Source organism: Ursus americanus, chromosome 16 (genome assembly GCF_024610735.1).
Source record: "Ursus americanus isolate L20-20 chromosome 16, mUrsAme1.1.p, whole genome shotgun sequence".
Taxonomy (NCBI): Eukaryota; Metazoa; Chordata; class Mammalia; order Carnivora; family Ursidae; genus Ursus; species Ursus americanus.
This window is the reverse complement of record NC_142142.1, coordinates 8,522,210-8,539,520: the sequence shown is the minus strand read 5'-3', so window position 1 is coordinate 8,539,520 and position 17,311 is coordinate 8,522,210. Positions and strand designations below refer to the sequence as shown.

General features: G+C 62.3%; 1 protein-coding gene across 6 annotated transcripts in view; it reads right to left on the bottom strand.

Moving 5' to 3' along the window:
• RELT (RELT TNF receptor) overlaps positions 1 to 17,311 on the bottom strand; it is a 24,675-nt gene extending 7,364 nt beyond the window's left edge. Inside the window, exons 1-10 of one of the 6 annotated variants that reach the window (XM_045816282.2) lie at positions 17,183 to 17,311; positions 5,489 to 5,557; positions 4,407 to 4,481; positions 4,109 to 4,275; positions 3,826 to 3,905; positions 2,897 to 3,154; positions 1,560 to 1,640; positions 1,190 to 1,271; positions 769 to 1,026; positions 135 to 333 (exon numbers count right to left, since the gene is read on the bottom strand). In XM_045816282.2, coding sequence (XP_045672238.1) covers positions 135 to 333; positions 769 to 1,026; positions 1,190 to 1,271; positions 1,560 to 1,640; positions 2,897 to 3,154; positions 3,826 to 3,905; positions 4,109 to 4,275; positions 4,407 to 4,481; positions 5,489 to 5,533 — 1,245 coding nt within the window. In that variant the 5' untranslated portion in view covers positions 5,534 to 5,557; positions 17,183 to 17,311. Of the gene's footprint in view, positions 1 to 134; positions 334 to 768; positions 1,027 to 1,189; positions 1,272 to 1,559; positions 1,641 to 2,896; positions 3,155 to 3,825; positions 3,906 to 4,108; positions 4,276 to 4,406; positions 4,482 to 5,488; positions 5,558 to 7,467; positions 7,677 to 9,469; positions 16,778 to 16,816; positions 17,117 to 17,182 lie in introns of those variants that run through there. The other 5 variants (XM_087868148.1, XM_087868146.1, XM_045816285.2 and 2 more) reach the window with 5 other exon arrangements.

Sequence of the window (17,311 nt, the reverse complement as noted above, 5' to 3'; positions counted from 1 at the left end):
GGAGACAGAAGTGAGGGGTCAGAGCTGAGTCGGGGCGGGGGAGGGCTTCCGGGCTCCAGGAAAGATGCCCCTGCCCCGTCCGCAAGTCCAGGTTGGTCCAGGTGCCAACAGATACTTGCCCCTGAGGCCCTCACCTCAGTCTTGTTCTCTGCTGGGGGCTTCAGCCACTTAGTATGGCTTCCACCACTTCCCAGCAGTGCCCGCTGCTCAGTGGGGAGGCCAGGTTGTGGGGAATCAGGGAGGTGACCCCCTGAGGGCCCAGCCTCCGTGATAGTCTTCACCTCAGAGGCTGCTGAACTTGACCGTTGCTCCGGAATTCGGGCCACTCGGAACCTATGAGGGGTGGTGGTGCAATGATCCCCCCCCATTAGAGAGGGAACCCTGGGTATAGAAAGGGCAGCGCCTGCTAGGGTCCCACACCAAGTTCATGGATCAGAGCCTGAGCCCTTCCTATATCCTCCTACCACAGATGAGCCCCCAACAACCCCCAACTCCAGGTTGTAGGTAAACAGTCCTTTGGCCTGAGGGCCACAAGGTGTGACGGAGGCCAGACCTCTGCCCTGGGGCCCAAGGGCTCGTGTGAGACACAGCACAGCTGGGAACACCTGACTTCTCCCGGACCACCCCACCCCCCTTCTGCCCAGAGGCATACTGAGGCCAGAGAGGGGCCATCACTGAACAGGATGTTCAGGGCTCAAATAGGGCCCTGTCCCCCCCACCCTGGGTATAATGTCTCTCCCGGACCCTCTGTGTCTGTGCCCATCTCACCTTCCCACAGACAAGATGGTGATCTCGCCCTGCCGTCCTGCCTTGGCCCCCGCCTTAGGAGCCCTGGCCGGGTTGGGCAGGAGTCTGGGAGTGGGGGTAGCAGCAGCCGCGGCCTCAGGGGACAGCAGCACCTCGGGCCACTTCTTCTGGCTACAACGGGAGCAGCAGGGGCCAGAGAGCGAGGCCAGGCCCTGCACGGTGTGGAGGTGGTGGCGATGAGGACAGATGTGTGGCATGTTGGGAGGGCCCGGCGGCAGCCTGCGGAGGACACAGGTGGGAGCAGTCACTAGGGCAGGCCAGTGCCGGGGGGTCCCAGGAAGTAGCGAAGGGCAATCAGGGTAACACGAAAGGAACACACCCGAGTGGTGGATCCCCAAGGAAGCGGGCTGGCTCAGTGGGTCCGGGGCACCTGCGCACTCACCTGGGCACAGGCCTGTGGCTGGTCTGCACCAGCTGTTTGCTGTGATACTCCTTCAGCAGCTCCTCCAGGGCCGCCGCGTTCTCTGTGGGCAGCTGCAGTCAGAACCCGCGCCGGGCCGGGGGGCGCTCCCCACGCCCTCCCACCCCGCCCCCCGCCAGGGCCTGGCGCCTTTCCCTCCACCTCTCATCAGGCAAGAACAAGAAGGAGAGGGGCAGCACCTCAGCCGCACTGGTCAGGGAGCGCCAGGCTGGCCCTGGCGTCCTGGGGGAGGGGCAGAGCACGTGGGACTCTGACCCCCCGTGGCTGCCTCAGGCTCTGGCAGGAGAACATCGTTCCTGGGCCTGGCCACAGGGCCAGGCCCGCCCCTCACCTTTCTTCTCTGTGATCAGGCGTACCAGGACCCCAATGGTGTCCTCGTTGGCATCTTCAGCCCTGTAGGCGGGGTTGATCCCTGTGGAAAAAAGCAAGAACTGTGATCCGGGGGAAGTGGGGGAGGTCACTGGGTGGGGGGGGGCATACCGGGCTTGACAGCTACACCAAGATGTGGCAGCAGAGGGCACCCCAGGCCTCCCTACGAGTTGTACTGCAAGCCCGGGTGTTTAGGCTCTGGTGGCCCTCCGGGCCTCAGCTCTGGAGGCTGATTATCACTGCTCCCTGCAGAGTGAGGCTTGGGGGGGGGTGGAGCCTTTCCTGGGGCCTGTTGTCTCCCCTCCACAGCTTCAGGGAACTGTGGGCTATCTTTCTGCCCAGACCCCCAGACAACTCTCTGGCAAATTCTGCCATTCCAGGCTTATCACACTTCCCGGCACACCACCCGGTCCACATTACTAACTGAGGGCCGTTAGGGCCCAAACCTCAAGAGCATGAGAATGAGCCACGTGACCAATCCTAGGCCAGCAGCAAACAGCTCCTAGAACTTGCACCCAGGCAGCAGCCAGCAGTTAAAGGAAGACCTAGGCTAGGAAAACAAGTGCAGTCCCAGGCAAAATGGCCTGAGCTGCCGTCTTCCTGCCCCCTGTAGACTGCAGGGTCAGGAGGTGGGAAGGGCTCAGGCCAGACCCGGGCAGCCTGGGCACAGGCGTGGGAAGCATCATTTCAGTCGTGACTTGGCTACAGGGCTCTTCGGGCCCTGCATGCATACGGGGACCCCGGCCCTGCTGGTCTTCAAGGGACAGGGAGGGGTGGGGCAAGAGGAAAGGGGCCCAGGGCCCTCGGGTGGGGCTGGGAGGAACACATCTCTCCCTCTGGTTCCAGGACTCCTAACTCAAACCACAGCCTGGAGCTGAAACCTGAGCCCCTTGTGGGGCCTGCCGAAGACAACAGCCCTGCCAGTAGCTCAGGTCAGAGGTCAGCTTGAGTTCCCAGAAGGTGGTCCAACCGTTGAACCACATACCGCAACTGCAGCCCCCAGGGAGTCCAGACCCCTATGGCTGGGCAGGGCCTCACCCAGGGTGAGAATGCTGCTGAAGCCACTTGACCTCCGCTCTGCCCCTATCGCCACCTCTCCTTCCACTGTGTCACTCTCTAGGGTCTCATCTCAAGCCCACGTGCTGCACCTCCAGGAAGCCCTCCTAGTGAGCCCTCTGCAGGCCCTCCCTGTCAGACCCTCTAGGCCAACGGGTTCCCTTGAGCAGCCCCCCAGCTGAGCCGGGCTGGGCTTGTCCGGGCCTTCTGGCCTCCCCACCCAGACCCCAGGCCAGGCCTTACCGCTGCCTCCACCTCCAGGGCCGGGCCCGACCTCCTTCTGGGCCGTGCAGTGGTAGCCCTTCCGCTTGAGCAGGTTGCACACCAGGATGCCCAGCAGCCCCATGAGGCAGAAGACGGGCACGATGGCAATGACCGCATACTGGGCAGCCGTCTCCTCGGGGCCGCCCGCCCGGGTGCCGTTCCCGGGCTGCCTTGTGTCCCCAACGCTGGTGGCCCCTGCTGCTACCTCCACGCCACGTCGGGCCCGCCGTCCTCGCTCTGAGCACCACAGAGGATGGAGGCATGGAGGAAAGACGGAGGCAGAGAGGCCCAGGGCCTGAGTTAATGGCGGGGGGGGGGGGGCACTGAAGTGTCCGGAGCCGCCTACCACCCCCTCCCTCTCCGCCAAGCTGGGGAAGCAGAGGCCAACTTATCCCCACCACATGCGTTTGGCCATCTTATCAGTCAGCCTGAGCAAGGCCTCCTCAGACCTCAGGGCAGCCAGACCCTGAGCCCCATGGCCCACCCCCCCGCACTCCGGGGTGAACAGACAGCACGCTAGCATCTGCCTGGACACATGGACACCGGATCCCACCTCCCCACGACTGGGCCTCAGAGAGTGACTGACAACAGGGGCGAGGTGTGTGTGCGCACACGCACCTGCATGTGTCTGAGGGGATGAGGACGGGGGACAGGAAGAACGTTAGCTCCCCGGCCCCCGCCCCGAGCTGTGGCTGCCACCTGCTTGATGGTGTCTGCCGTTCAGGAACAAGGTGAGCAGACACACTGCCCGTGGAGCAACGATCGCATCCTGCTGGACACCCTTCCCTGGGCTCAGGAGTGAGGGCCCCACTGTCCCGGATGGACCCTGCGGGGGGCCCTGGGCTCCAGCTCACTGGATCCCCTCCTACACACGGCCTCACCAGTCCCAGCCCCCATCAGTCACTCACCATAGCAGCGGCGAGTACCAAGAGGTGTCTGGGAGCACGGCTGACAGGGGACATGGGGGACCCCCGAAGTGGCAACCCACCTGCGGGGCAAGAAGACATCACTGAGGCCCAAAAACTATCCTCAAGAGAGGCTCCTGCCAGGCACACTCACTGGTCCTGACCCATCGCATTTCACAGATGGGAAGACTGAGGCCTGCTCAGGGGGTGGATGAGGCTGGGACCTCAGGACCCAAAGTCCTGGTCAGCTAGCCATGAGCCCTCAGCCCCCACTCCCATGGCTCACCCAGGCTGGCAGTCTCCACATAGTGTGTCTTGAGTCGCTGTGCCTGCCTGGGCCTCCAGCCTCCCTCGAGGGCTGCAGCGGGAGTGGGGCTGGCACAGGCCAGGGCCCCACGAAGCAGAGAAAGTGCCGGGGGGACACGGCCTGCATAATGTGCCCTGCCCCAGGTCCTGTGGGAGGGAAAGGGTGAGAACAAAGCCAGGAGCCAGGCCTCAGGTCCCTGGGAAGCCAGGATTGGGGAACCTGCCCCTGGTCCTCAACAGTCTTCCTCGGCCAGGGCAGACGGGCAGGGCAAGCTCACCAGGTTGGGCTCCTTCCCAGGTGGGCACTGCCAAGGGGTCGTCGATATTGGAGTGGCCAGAGGCCAAGGCAGCAGCTGGAAGAACAGCAGGCAGGACACACTGAGAGAGCACAAAGTGCTGGGTTGTGGCATTTCGGGCGCCATCTGTCCACCACCCACTTCCTAACGCCCCAGGAGTGGGGACCACTGACCACTCGGGGCCAGCCCCCAGGTTTCAGGGACGCTCTCTAAACTGCACGTAAAACCTGCCTGTCCCATACCTGCCGCATCACCACAGCCTAGGTAAAAGAAAACCATATCTGCTTCTGGAAAGTGCTGGAAAACCCCAGAGAGAGCCAGATCAGGATCTCAAGCCTTCGGATCCCTGAGTCACACCCATTCCAACTAAGCAGGATGATAAAGAGGAAAGGCTTCCGAATTCCTCTCTCAAGTACTGTCCCCCTTCCTGCTGCCGCGGCCCCGCCACCACAGCTGGGCATGTTGGTCACCAGCCCCTGTTCAGCATCCCTGGGGCCAAGTCTGCAGCTGCTGCTTCCTATTCTGGGCCCTCAGGAGTCCTTGGGACCGACCACATCCTCCGTGACCTCTCCACACACAGCCAGCCATTTCACACCCCTGTGCCCACACAGGGCGGGATACATCCCAAGGATGGGCTCTCCATTTGCAGCCCCCAGCACATTCCAGCAAGAGCTCCCTCTGCTCCCCATTCCAGGAATGAACCACCTGCCCTGAATCCCTCCTGCTGTGGGGAGACCCTCCCCGCAACCTGTCCCAGTTTGGCCCCAGCTCGGGGTAACAGGCACGGAGTAGAGCCAGCTGGAGGGCAGAGGGCACAGGGCATACCACACAGGAGGCCCTGGCGCCCTCCTCAGGCCCCAGACCTGGCTCCCAGCACCTGCCAGGCGCTCGGAGGCCTCCTGCACCGAGAGCTGCACAGGCCAGGAGGGGTGTCCTAGGGTCAAACTGCAATGCTGCGAAGGAAGAGCTGTGTATCCGACCCTAGGATGGCTCCTGGCATGGGCTCTCTGAGCACGGAGGGCTGGGGGCCAGGGCTCTGTACCAAGATCCCATCCCCAGCTCACCACAAAAAGGCAGGACAGGGGCCAATGCGGCGGGCTCAGCTTCATCCTCAGGCCCCGGGAGTCGCCAGCCTGGGAAAGAAGGAGGTGAGGCTCAGCAGGAGGTGGGAATCAGCAGGCAACTTCTGTCTGTCCTCCCAGCCCTGCTTCTAGGACGAGACTAGACAGGAATTTGCAGGCAGTAGTGGGGCAGGCAAGGCTGGGGTAGTTTGGCGTGAACTCACCAAATCCCTCTTTCCCCCACAAACCTGAGTAGAGGTGGGGGTGCGTTGGCTAGGGCTGGCCTCCCAAGGCCGCAGAGCAGGGGGACAGAGGGCTCTGCCAGGTCTGGGGGGCTTCCTAGAGGAGGAAGGGCTTCCTTCCCCTTCCATCAATAGCCAGCTGCACTGGGACATGGGCAGGGGGCCTGGGAGGAAGGAAGCCTGCAGCAGCGGTCGGGATGGGGGCTGAGAGGGCCTGCTGTCCCCTCACACCCAGACTCTGCGCCTCATCTCTAGCTCCCAGGCTCCCAGCCCCTGGACCTCCTTGTGGGCCCTGGCCTTTCCTGCTTTTCTGCCTCCACTTTTGCCATTTCTGCTCCAGGGAAGGCCCTTTCCCTCAGCCATCAAAGACCAACAGGAAGGCCTGTCTTTCCAGAAACGTCTCTAGATTTCCCTTTCCCCAAAGCTCCTGCATGTCTCCCTACCCCACCCGTTACAGTCCTGGTCCACCTACGTGTCCCACTCCCCACCCGGCGGTCTTCTCCACCGAAGGATGTGGAAGGATGTGCCCAACGCTGGGGTGAGTCTGACTCTATCTCTGGGGCCGTCCTAGCAGCCAGCATTTAGCCTTCTGTCCTCTCTTGGTCACCTACCACCATGTGCCGAGCACTGCCCTTAGCACAACAAACAGAAGACACACTGTCCCTGTCCTCAGGGAGCTCACATCCCTGTTGACCAATGGCCAACAGATGAACGGGGACTGTCCCCCTGCCAGACCGGGGGGGGGGGGGGGCGGGGAGTGCCGACAAACAATAAGGCAGGGTGAGGCTGCAGATGGCCACCGGGCTAAGGTTAGTACCCAGGCTCGGAGCACGGCATCGTCTGGAGAGAAGCCTCTAGCCAGTAGACAGGTTGAAAAAGTAGGATGGGGGATTCAGTTTAGACAACAAAAGGGGCTGCGGCAGAACGAGGGAGTCCCCGTCACGTATTTCCAGGAGGCCTGCCTTCAGGCTCAGGAAGGGGAAGGAAGCTGGATTTGTCAGGCCCCAGCCACAGGCCACACAGCTTCTGACCCCTAAGGGGCGGCCAAGCCACTGGCCTAGGGCCCCCAGCAGATTAAGGGCACCCCGTGCTGCCCAGTGCCGAGCCTGGCGGGAGAAGCGCCGCCTGCAGTAAACCCCGGGCCCGTGAGGGCCCCTCAGGCATACAGGTGGCCCGGCCTTCCCAGCTGGAAAAGGTGCCAGAGGAAACTGATCCCCCTCCCCGGACTTCAGTGACAGTAGCCAGGGGTTTGAATTACACCACAGAGAGGGGGAGGGGCTGCAGGCACCACATCCCGGGGACTCTCCAGGTCACTGGCAGCAGCTCTGGGCCCAAAGCCAGCTAAGGGGAAAACTTGGGACAGGGGAAGGTCGGGCCACAGCATAAAGGCCACACCCTGGCGGTCAGCTCGCAACAGGCGGCATACCCGGACCCATCCCCCCACCTGTCCCCTCCTCTAACTTGTCACAAGTCTTCCTTTCCAGTTTCTGGCCCAAAATGGCCCTTCCCCTGCCCAGGCCCAGCTCCCGCGCAAGCGCTTCTCCCCATGAAGATCTTCTTTATAGGATCTAACCCACAGACTTGACCACGAGCCCCAAGGCTTCGGGCTGGCCCAACTGGGGCAGGGGTGAAAAGAGGCACAACAGCTCCGGAGGGAGAGGGCCCCAGTGCCACCCCTGGCCCTGACTGGCCCCCACTGGGTGACCCAAGCCCACAGGGAGGGGCTGTGCAGCTGCTTACCTTCAGGCAAACGGGGAGCTGTGATCTCGAGACTTCCAGGAGGAAAGTGGGGGTCCAAAGGCCCGGACTCAAAGCCAGCAAGGGCCCACTCAGGCACCATTCACAGACACTCGCCGCCTAGCGCCCTGACGCCTTCTAATTACGTGCCTTCTAATTATCCCAAACTGGTACTTACTCCGGTCTGGCCGCCGGAGTCTCTGCTGACAGCCTCCCCCCAGCCCCCACCCTCAGCCAGACTGAACCCCCCGATGGACCTGTCCAGTCAGGCAGCCCATGCCGGCCCCTGAACCCCCTCCATGCACACACCTGCTGCTCTGACCGCCCTCTGCACAGCCTTTCCCGCAAGCCCCCCCCCCCCCAGCATCTAAGCCTAGAATCTTGGAATCTTGACTGAAAAGCAAATTCAGATCAAAGCCCCTTGGCTGGTGGGTGTCGTCGTGAAGTCTCCATCCCTACTTCTCTGCCTAGTCCTAAGGCCAGGCGGTCAGTGACCTTCCAAAGCCTCCAGAGGGCCTCCAGAAAGAAGACTGTCGCAGACAGGCGGGCAGACCAAGGCCCACAGCAGGGAGGCTCCTCTCTGGGCCCAGCGCTCCCTGCAGAGAACAGACCCAACAGGGCCCCAGGACAGAGGAGGAAGTTGGCCTAGAGGCCACTCCTCGTGAAGTCCCCTAGACTGGGCTTGTCCCCATTGCCACCAACTCCCTGTGGGACCTGAGCCCCTGCTTCACCTTGCTGGGTCTCAGTATCCTCATCTGCAAGATGGGGATATTTATCTCCCAGGGCAGGACTGCGGCGAGGTTGACATGAAGTAATGAGCCTAACGCGGATCGTGTGATTTCCTCCCCCATCGCTCCCTTCTTCCCTCTGCACCTCAGGCCCAGGTTTGTAATTAAGTATGTGTTTGCTTGCTTGTTTCGTGCTGCTCCCCCACTCCCCACACCCCCACCCCGACAGCAGCAAGGGCAAGGGTGTCCGTCTCATTCTCTGCAAACCCCTCCCCCCGCACAATGTCTGGAGCGGGAGGCCTCGTGGAACAGGCGGGGGGGGGGGGTGGGGGTGGGGGGGGAGGGGGCTCCTCACAGGCGGTCCACCCCCACCTCCAAAAATGCCTGAACAATCAGATCCAGAAATTCCCTGGAAGAAAACCAGCTAGTGAGCCATGGCCAGGGCAGGGGAGCCCCAGGGAGGCGCAGCCCCGGAGGCCTCCGAGAAAGAGGAAGCTATGACATCGACCAGCCCCGGGCAGCTTCCCCTTTCCCAGAGCTGCAGCTCCATGTGGCGGGAAGGCCCAGCCTGGGGCTCTCCTCTCCAAGCCCACCCTGGCCTCCCACGGAAGCTCCACGGTATCCCAGAGGTTGCCCACCACCCCTCCTCGCCCTTGGCCTCCAGGTCAGCCCCAGTGCTGGGTATCTTAACACTGGGCTCTGCCCCTGCTGCCCCGCAGCCGTTCTGGGCAGCTTTCCCTCCCCTACTCTTGCCCCTCTCACGGAGGCCCGGCTATTTCCTCCACCCAGAGAGCCTTCCCATCACCTGGCCAACACCTACTCTTCCTTCAGAGCTCGGCTCAAAGCCACTTCCTCCTGGAAGCCCCCCTTATGCATTCACCATCCTGCAAGTGACCACCCTGTTCACCCAGCCTCTTCCCCAACACCCTCCATGCCTGGTGCTCAGCACGCGGCCCGACCCTGGGAAGTGGTAGGTATAAACTGAACTGGGGACAGCTAGGGGGACGGACGGGGTGGGGGGGCTAGAGGGTGTACGGCTTCTGCCAAGGCTAAGAAGGCCCAGAGGCTGGAGTTAGGCAGGAGGGTTTGAAACTGGATCTGAACACCTGAACGAACCTGGGGGAGAATCGGCCTGCCTTGCTCTGCTCTTCACTGGCTCTGTGGCTGTGGACACCCTCTCTCCCGCCAAGACAGAGGGCTGCTATGAGGGGAAGAGAATTCACCTCAAATACTCAGCACAGGGCCTGGCACAGAGTCATCCCTCAATAAACACTCACCATACCTCAGTTTCCCCACGTGTAAACTATGGACCGGGGAACGGCACACGCTTGACGGCAGGTGTGAGGTATGAAGCTTCTTCTCCATTTACGTACAGTGCTTGGCCCAGAGCCTGGTACCCAGGAGGTGCCGGGTTAGCCACGGCGAGCATCTGGGAGGAAGGAGGGTGTAAGAAGGGCGAGAGATCTGAAAAGGCAGGGGTCAGAGCCCAGGTCACACGACTTGGACGCAAGCTGAGAAGCCCACACTGCCCTCGGGGCCTATGGGAGACTGGGAGGGTTAGGAGGCGGAGGAGAGGTATGGAACAGTTCGCCTCTCAGAGGGCTCCCTGGGATCCCTGCCAAGGAGGCAGGACTGGGGAGACGGAGGTGGGAGGCAGGTCCCCACGTGGAGCAGGGGGTGGGAGGCAGGTACTTCTGTTTCGCAGCCAGTGGCTCTAGGGCCTGTGGACCTCCCTGCAGCCTCCAGAGGCTAGAGTTGCCTGGAAACACATCTGGACACAGGCCTTCCTTGGCAGTGGCCGAGACAGAAAGACAAAGGCCGCCCATCAATAGAGAAATCCAGGTTAGCAAGCAACCCCGTGGTTCCCTGGCAACTGGGGCCAAAGTAGGGCAGTGTCCACGGTGCGCGCCGGTGAGGGCAGCTAGGCACGCCTCTTTGCCATCCTCCAGCCTCCCGGGGAAGGCAACTGACTCTCTCCCTGGGGGTCAGTCTGGGTTGCTCTACTCCTCACGGAAGAGGTGAGCATCCCTGTTTCACACCCAGGTAAACTGAGGCTGCGGGAGATCACTTGTATGGGTCACACAGCCAGGGAGTGGTGATGCAGGCACAGAGCCCAGGTCTGGCTGGTTCTGCCCGCACCCCCGACCCCCCTCACCCTGGAGCCTGGCATACAGGGCCCGGCACGCAGCGGATGTTCTCCGAGTGTGTGTCAACTCGACGGCAGCGTCTAGGGAGCTAGCGGCGCACAGAATTGCTCTGGAGAGGCCATGACAAAGCACGCAGGCGGGCCCTGGGGGAGAGGTGCTGCCCCCATTTCCGGGGTCTCTGGGGCCTCTGGGGTCTCCCTGCATCCACCCTCATGTGCGTACGGCCCTAGAAGGCGCCGGCTCCTGCAGGAAAAGGCACTGGCCCCCGTGAGGAGCCGGAAGCCCGGCGAGGGCTGGGGAGAGGAGGTCGCAGGCTGGAGGCCAGCTCCTCGGGCTGCGACAGGCGGGGGGCCTAGAGCTGCGCGGAGGCTAGCTCGGGCCGGTCCGTGAGAAGGGCAGCCGTGGTCTCCCAGGCCACAAGCTTGCGTAAGGACCCCACGCGTGTGGACCCCAAATCCTGCACACCAGACGGCGGCTGGTCCCTGCCCCCCCCCCCCCCCGGGGCTCGGCAGGGTTCTGGCCCTGACCTCCAGGCTGCCACACGGTCTGCTCTTTCAGAGGCTCAGGGAGGGGAGGTGGGCAGATGGGGCTGAGGGAGCTAATTGGCCCTTGAGGCTAAGAAAAGGCTGAGGTGGCCAGACTGGGCCGACCCAGCTCCTCCCAGTCTGGTGTGGTACCGATGCAAAGCCTGCCCCTTCCCTGAGCGGAGTCTCGGGCTAGGGAAGGGGGGCACTAAACCACAGAGTCGTCTCTGGGGCAGAGCTGGGGCTCCGCAAGCCCCCTCACTTACTGCGTGCCTCTTTCCCATTCCAGGCCTCAAAGGGTCCCAGGTTTCACAAATGAGGAAACCGAGGCTCAGAGAGGCTAAGGACTCCCCTGGAACAACTTGGTCTCAAACGAGACAAGGTTACCAGCCCGGAGTGCGGGCAGGCAGCGGGCAGCCCCTGTGCTCGCCACGCCGGCCGGTCGGCAGCCTGCGCTTCCTGCAGGGAGCCTGGGCCAGCCCTGGGCCGTGTCCCCGGCCCCGGGACAGCACGGCAAGGGGCCTGGGAGGGCTGGAGGAACCGCACTGCCCACCCGCTCGTGCTACTGCTACCTCTTCCTCCGAGAAGCCACCTTTGCCTCGGAGCCTGGCCGCACCGCCGTACTGACCACCAACATGCCAGGCCCGACGCCGTCACCCCAACCGGGGCGAGGCTTCGCAAGAGACCGAGGGGACACCGCAGGCCCAGCCTGCCCTGTCCTCTGACTCCTCTAGACTTGGGGTGCTGGGGAAAGAGACCCCTCTCCCCAGCAATCCCAAGTCAGGCGGCCCTGACCAGCGGCCGCTGAGGCAGGGGGTCAGCACAGGGGGGAGGTGGGGCAGTCACTCCCCTCCCTGAGCTTCAGGGTTCTCTGCAAACAAGGGTTGTGGCCCCTGCCTCCAGGGAGCCTGCGGGAGAAGTGGAGCCGCTGTAAACAGCGCTGACCAGGGCCTGGCCTGACGAGCCTCTCCCGAGTATCAGTTCTCACCACAGCCCGCGAGGGCCAGAGGAAGAGCCAGGCTCAGAATGAAGCAGCATCCAGCCAAGGTCATCCAGTGGCTGGGGGAGCAAGCAAGGGTGCTCTAGGGAACCCAGCAGCATGAGTAGAGGAGCCCCGGCCTCCCAGGATGGCCCTGGGTGCCCCTTTCCCAGCAGCTCAACGGGCCTGTGTCCATCTGCTCCCATGCCAGCCGAAGCCGCAGTCGGGAAGGTGGAGGGGCGCTGAGCGGTCAGGACCAGCCCCACACCCCGAAGCCTGTCTCCTCCGCTGTAATTTGGGATAGTTGTGCTTGTTCAGCTGACCTCTTGGCTGGAGGACCCAGAGTTCATCGGAGAACAGTGGCTCTTCTTACAATCGGGCTTCAGCCCAGGTGCCGCCTCCTGTAGGAAGCCCTCCCAGCCTCCCTGTCTGGGGTGGACCCTCCCCTCTCCTGGCCCCTTGAGCCACTTGTGATCTCCCTGGAGGGAGGAAGGGAGGCAGAAAGGAAGGCAGCCGGCAAGTGCATGCACGAAGCTGGGCACAACGGGCCCCTCCTTCCGCTCATTGCTCCTTCTCACAGTGACCACACTATGCAGATCCAAGCTTAGGCCCCTCCTTCTGGAAGCCCTCCTTCCTTCTCTCTCTACCCACACAGTCAGACCCTGCTTCTAAGTGGCCGCAGAGGCCCCTCCATCCCTCTCTCCATGCCAAGTAGCCAGGGCACACGCTCACAGCCACATGGGCAGTTTATTTATAGAGCTCTCATCTTTCCCAGGGTGGCCCAGGAAAGAGCTCTGGCCTTCCAGGCAGACAGACCCGGGGTAAGATCCCAGTGACAGTAGGGTCTCACAAGTCCCTCCCCTCTCGGGGCCCTCCTTTCCCTGCCTGTACCTGGAGGACGGTGCTGACCCTCAGGACACGAGGCTAAAAATGTGTGAAACTTGGGGGTCCTAATCCCAGGGCTGGGCACACAGTAGGGATGCAGCGCTGGCTCCCTCCTGTGCACCCCAGCCAGTGGCACTGGGACCAGGCCCAGGCACCCAGGGCCTCAGCGAACAATGGGTGCTGAGCTCTGCATGAGACCTCGTCCCACTCACCCCCAATCCTGAGTGGGGGTGGGGCCAGATGAGACCTGCTGGCTGATCTCAGGCAAAACCCCTTCCCGCCAGCAAGCAGAAGGGCCAGCCCCATACAGAGGAAGTCTGGCCTTATCCAGCCAGGCCAGGCGCTGAACAGCCCCACCACTTCCTCCTCCCAAGGCAGGTAGCCAGCATGGTCCTTCTGGGGAAACTGATGCCAGAATTGTCAGACAACCCTTGCCTCCACTTGGAGACAGGGCGAGGCAAGACCTTGAGTGCCAGACTCCAGCATCACGGCTGTGTGACTCAACTAGGTCGGGTCTCCTCTGCCCTCAGTCTGCTTCCCCACTGAGCAGCTTGGGAAGGAAGGGGATCCTCTGTCAGCACTGTTGAGACCTGAACCCAGGGTCTGGCACACAGCAGGGAATCTGCTGGCCCAGAATGGGGGCCTTGTGTGAGGAGGGTCCATGGCAAGCACCAGATCTGCCCCTACAAAAAGGATGGCCATGAGTCTTCGCCTCCAACCTCCCCCCCTCCCCGACACATGCATCGAGCATCGGAGACCCTGGGGGCAAACCTCCCTGTGCATCCTAGCACACAGTAGGCCCTCGGTGGCTGCCTTCCTCAGGAAGAGGCCTGGCCAGCACAGATCAGCAGTGAGAGAGGGCAGGCTTCTGGCCGGGGCCACCCTACCCAGCTGGGTATGCAGCGCCCATGAGTGCCCCACACCAGTGCTTTCTCCCAAAGGTGAGGGGGGCTACCTGGCAGGGGGACCACGACAAAGAAGAGGAACTAAGACTGGGCTGGGAGGGCTTCCTGGGTGAGGGGAAGCTGTACCCTGAATGGCCAGGAGGGTTCTAGAAAGAACAGACAGCAACAGCAAAGGCAGAGTCAAACCAAGGCATCTGGTAGGGAGAGATGAGGGTGAAGATACAAAGTTCAAAACGTCTTGGAGGGAACTGTCATGCTAGGATGAAGAGTCTGGACTATATTGTGTAGGCAAAAAAGTAAGTTGCCTTAGGAAGGGTGCTCGGACAGTGCGTGGAAGGAATGGAAATGGAGGCAGAGAGGCCAGTACACGCGTCTGGGGCCGGAGAGCAAGGCTGAGCGGAGCAAAAGCGGAAGCCGTGATTTTGTGAAGGTGTGTCTCGGGCCGGCGTCCAGTCTTGGGCCACATCCAGGCTGCCGGGGGACATGTGGCGGCACAGAAGGTAGGTATGGGCTCTGTCTGGAGGGTGAGAGCCAGAATAAAAGCACCCTGGGGCCCTTGGGTAAGTCTCGGCACTTCTCAAACCTCAGTCTCTCTGGCTCGCTCACTCTCGCTCGCTCTGCAAAATGAGGCTGACCCTCTGAGCAGGGGCAGAGTGCTGACTGCCCCTCAGTCTCCCCTCCTTGGCCGGCAACTACCAGATGAGTCCCAACTGGGGCCACGTGTAGAAACCCAGCCTGGCCCCACTGTCATCCTGGGAGGCCCAAGTTCCCAGGAAGGTCTAGCTTGGGCAGGACAGGGCTGGGAGGGGCTCCATCAGGGCGAGGACCAGAAGAGGAAGTTAACCCTTCCCCTCTCCCAACTCCTCTCTGGGCCCTGAGCTATTTCCCTGTTTGCTGGGGATGGAAATAACTCAGGCTCAGCCCCAGGAGACCAAGATAGCTATTCTGATCAGCCCCAAGAAGCAGAGCTCCAGTCGTTCCAGAGAGGACCGAGGGACACCCTGACCCCCCTGCTCTAGCTCTCGGCCAAGTGGCAGCAGTGGTCAGAACTAGCAGGGGCCTCTGGGACGAACAGGGAGACTGAAGGACTGAGGGGCTGAGGCAGAAGCTCAAGGTCATCCCCAGCCTGCCCCCCACCACAGCGTGTGGGGAGATTTGGGAAGGTGCCCCTAGAGCAACTCTGGATAGGGGAATACAGCCTCTCCAGTATGGTGAAGGTCAGCTGGGACCCTGTTATCCTTGCCAGCCCTGGAGCCTGGGCTGTGCTGCTGACTCCTGACACTCTCTGTAGCTATGTGGATGCCCCCAAAGCCAGTTGCAGTCTCTAGAAGACAGGAGACAGGCCTCTCTGGTGACCTCTAGCTAGGGGTGAAACCTGTGGGAGGGGAAGGGGAGAGGAGGAACAGGAAGACCACATAACCACCCGCAGTGTTTCAGACATGGGTGCAAAATACACACCACACTCAGAACTCACAAAGGCACACTCTGGCAAGGCCATGCTTGTCAGCCCAGGCTTGAGCGAAGAAGCCTAGATAAGCCATGAACAGGTATTAGAAAGGTGGGTGGCCCTCTCTACGCATCTCACAGGGTTTGGGGGGCAGAAAACCTGAATTCCAATCCTGGCACTGTCCTGACTCTGCATGACCTTGGGCAAATCACTTTGCTTCTCTGGGCCTCAGTTTCCTTCTCTGAAAAACAGTCACATCTCAGAACAACTGTGAGGATTCAGCAAGAGTACACCATAAAATGTTCAGCATAGCACCTGGCACTGTCCCTCTATCCTCGCCCCAACGCAGAATGCAACCAGTGTTTTCAGAGGAGGACAGAACTTCTAGATCCTTTAGCAGGTATCCCCTCACACCTCCTGGTCTAGAGAGCCCGATCTCCACTCCACCCTGCATGAATCCAACAGACTCTCTTGTGGAGGTGAGAGCCTCAGAGGGTCTAGCCCGGATGGGGAAGGGGGCCTGCCTGCCCCAGCCCTCCAAATCAGAGACTGCTCGGGGGCAACAAGTCCGTGCCCCCCTCCCTGCACGAAGGGGACTGAAGGAGACCGGGCCAGAGAAGTCAATGTCTATGGATCAGAATTCTAGGCTTGGTCTGAAGAGCTGTACTGCCATCCCTGTCACCAGCAGCCCCTGGGCCACTGTATCCCCAGCAGCCAGCCTGCCCCCACCCCCCACTGCAGTCTTTCTGACTGGAGGGAGGGGAGAACAGAGGCAGTTGACCCAAAAACAATAGAGGATCCCAAAGTGATGATTCACAGTCCATTCACAGCCCAACACCTCAGTGTGCAGAAGGGGAGACTGAGGCCCAGTGGGGGCAGGGTCTGAGAGGAAGATGGGCCCAGTGGTAACACAGGTTACTGGAGACAAAGCTTTGCCAGGAGTCTGGGACGTGTGTGTGTGTGTGTGTGTGTGTGTGTGTGTGTGTGTGTGTGTGGAGGTGGAGCCAGAGGCTGCCTCAGGGCCCCTCAGCTGCTGCCAGAAGTGTCAGTCACCTCACCAGATGCCACCCAGCCTTGGCCTCCCCGCCCTCTGCCAGGGCAAGTCACTCAGGGTCCTCCCCACTGATTCAACTGAGATTCTGAGAGATGCCCTCTTGGAGAGAGTTCTGGAGAGACCCCTGGCCTCCCCTGCTTCCCCTCCATCTACAGGCAGGTGTTTGAGGTCTCTCCTCTTTCTGCCTCTTACTCATTCTCCTGAGGCTCCGACGGACACACACACACACACACACACACACACACACACACACACTGACAATACTTGACCCAACAAGCACACTATGTCTCCAGTGATTTGGGGGCTGGTTCTCACAGTCACTTGGGGTTCCTCTCCCTCTATTTCACATTCACGGCATTAGGAAGCCGCTCTGGCCCTGCCTTGGTCATGTCCCAGGCCACACACAGACTCAGTGACCCGGGTCTCACAGTAAGCTGGGGTCACGGTCACCCGCAGGGACCTGGGGTCTCTCTCACACAATCACACGCACTCACTCGGCCCGTCAGAGACACACAGAGCCCCTCTGTGTCTCCCGCTTGGCCCCGGCGTCACCGCTCAGTGTCCCGGCCACACGTTCTCCCGGGCTGGGCCGCCTCACGCGCCGTGTCACCCACAGTCACGGGCTGACACCGTTCAGAGCCCCCCCTCCGGCCGCCCCACGCCGCAGCCGTCCCGTCCCGCACCCGTTCCTGGTCTCGGTCCAAGTTTTCCGGGCCCGGGGCGTCTCCGGGGCCCGCCGATTCCTCAAACTGCCAAGTCCCGCCGCTGCTTCGCCACCGCGCACGGCCGGGCCTGGAGTCGCGGCCGGAGGACGCGCAGGTCCCGGGGCAGGGGTCTCAGAGACGGGTGGGGACCGGTGCGCGGAAGACGCCGGGACAGGACGCGGGGGCGGCGGGGGGGGGGGCGCAGGGCCGAGGCTGCGGCATCCGCCGAGCCGGCCAACTTCCTCGCGGACGCGGGGAGGCAGGGGGCGCCACTCGGGTCCGCACCCCTCTAGCTCCGGCAGCGAGAAGCACACCCCAGGCTGAGGCCCCGCGCGCCCGCCTTACCTGGCCGCCCCGCAGCAGCTCCAGCACGGCCCCAGGGTAGAAGCGCAGCCCCGGGCCCGGCTCGGCGAGTGCACGAGCGGCCGCGCAGGCTGCGCGCCTTTTGAATGAATCTCCTGCCGGGCCGGGAAG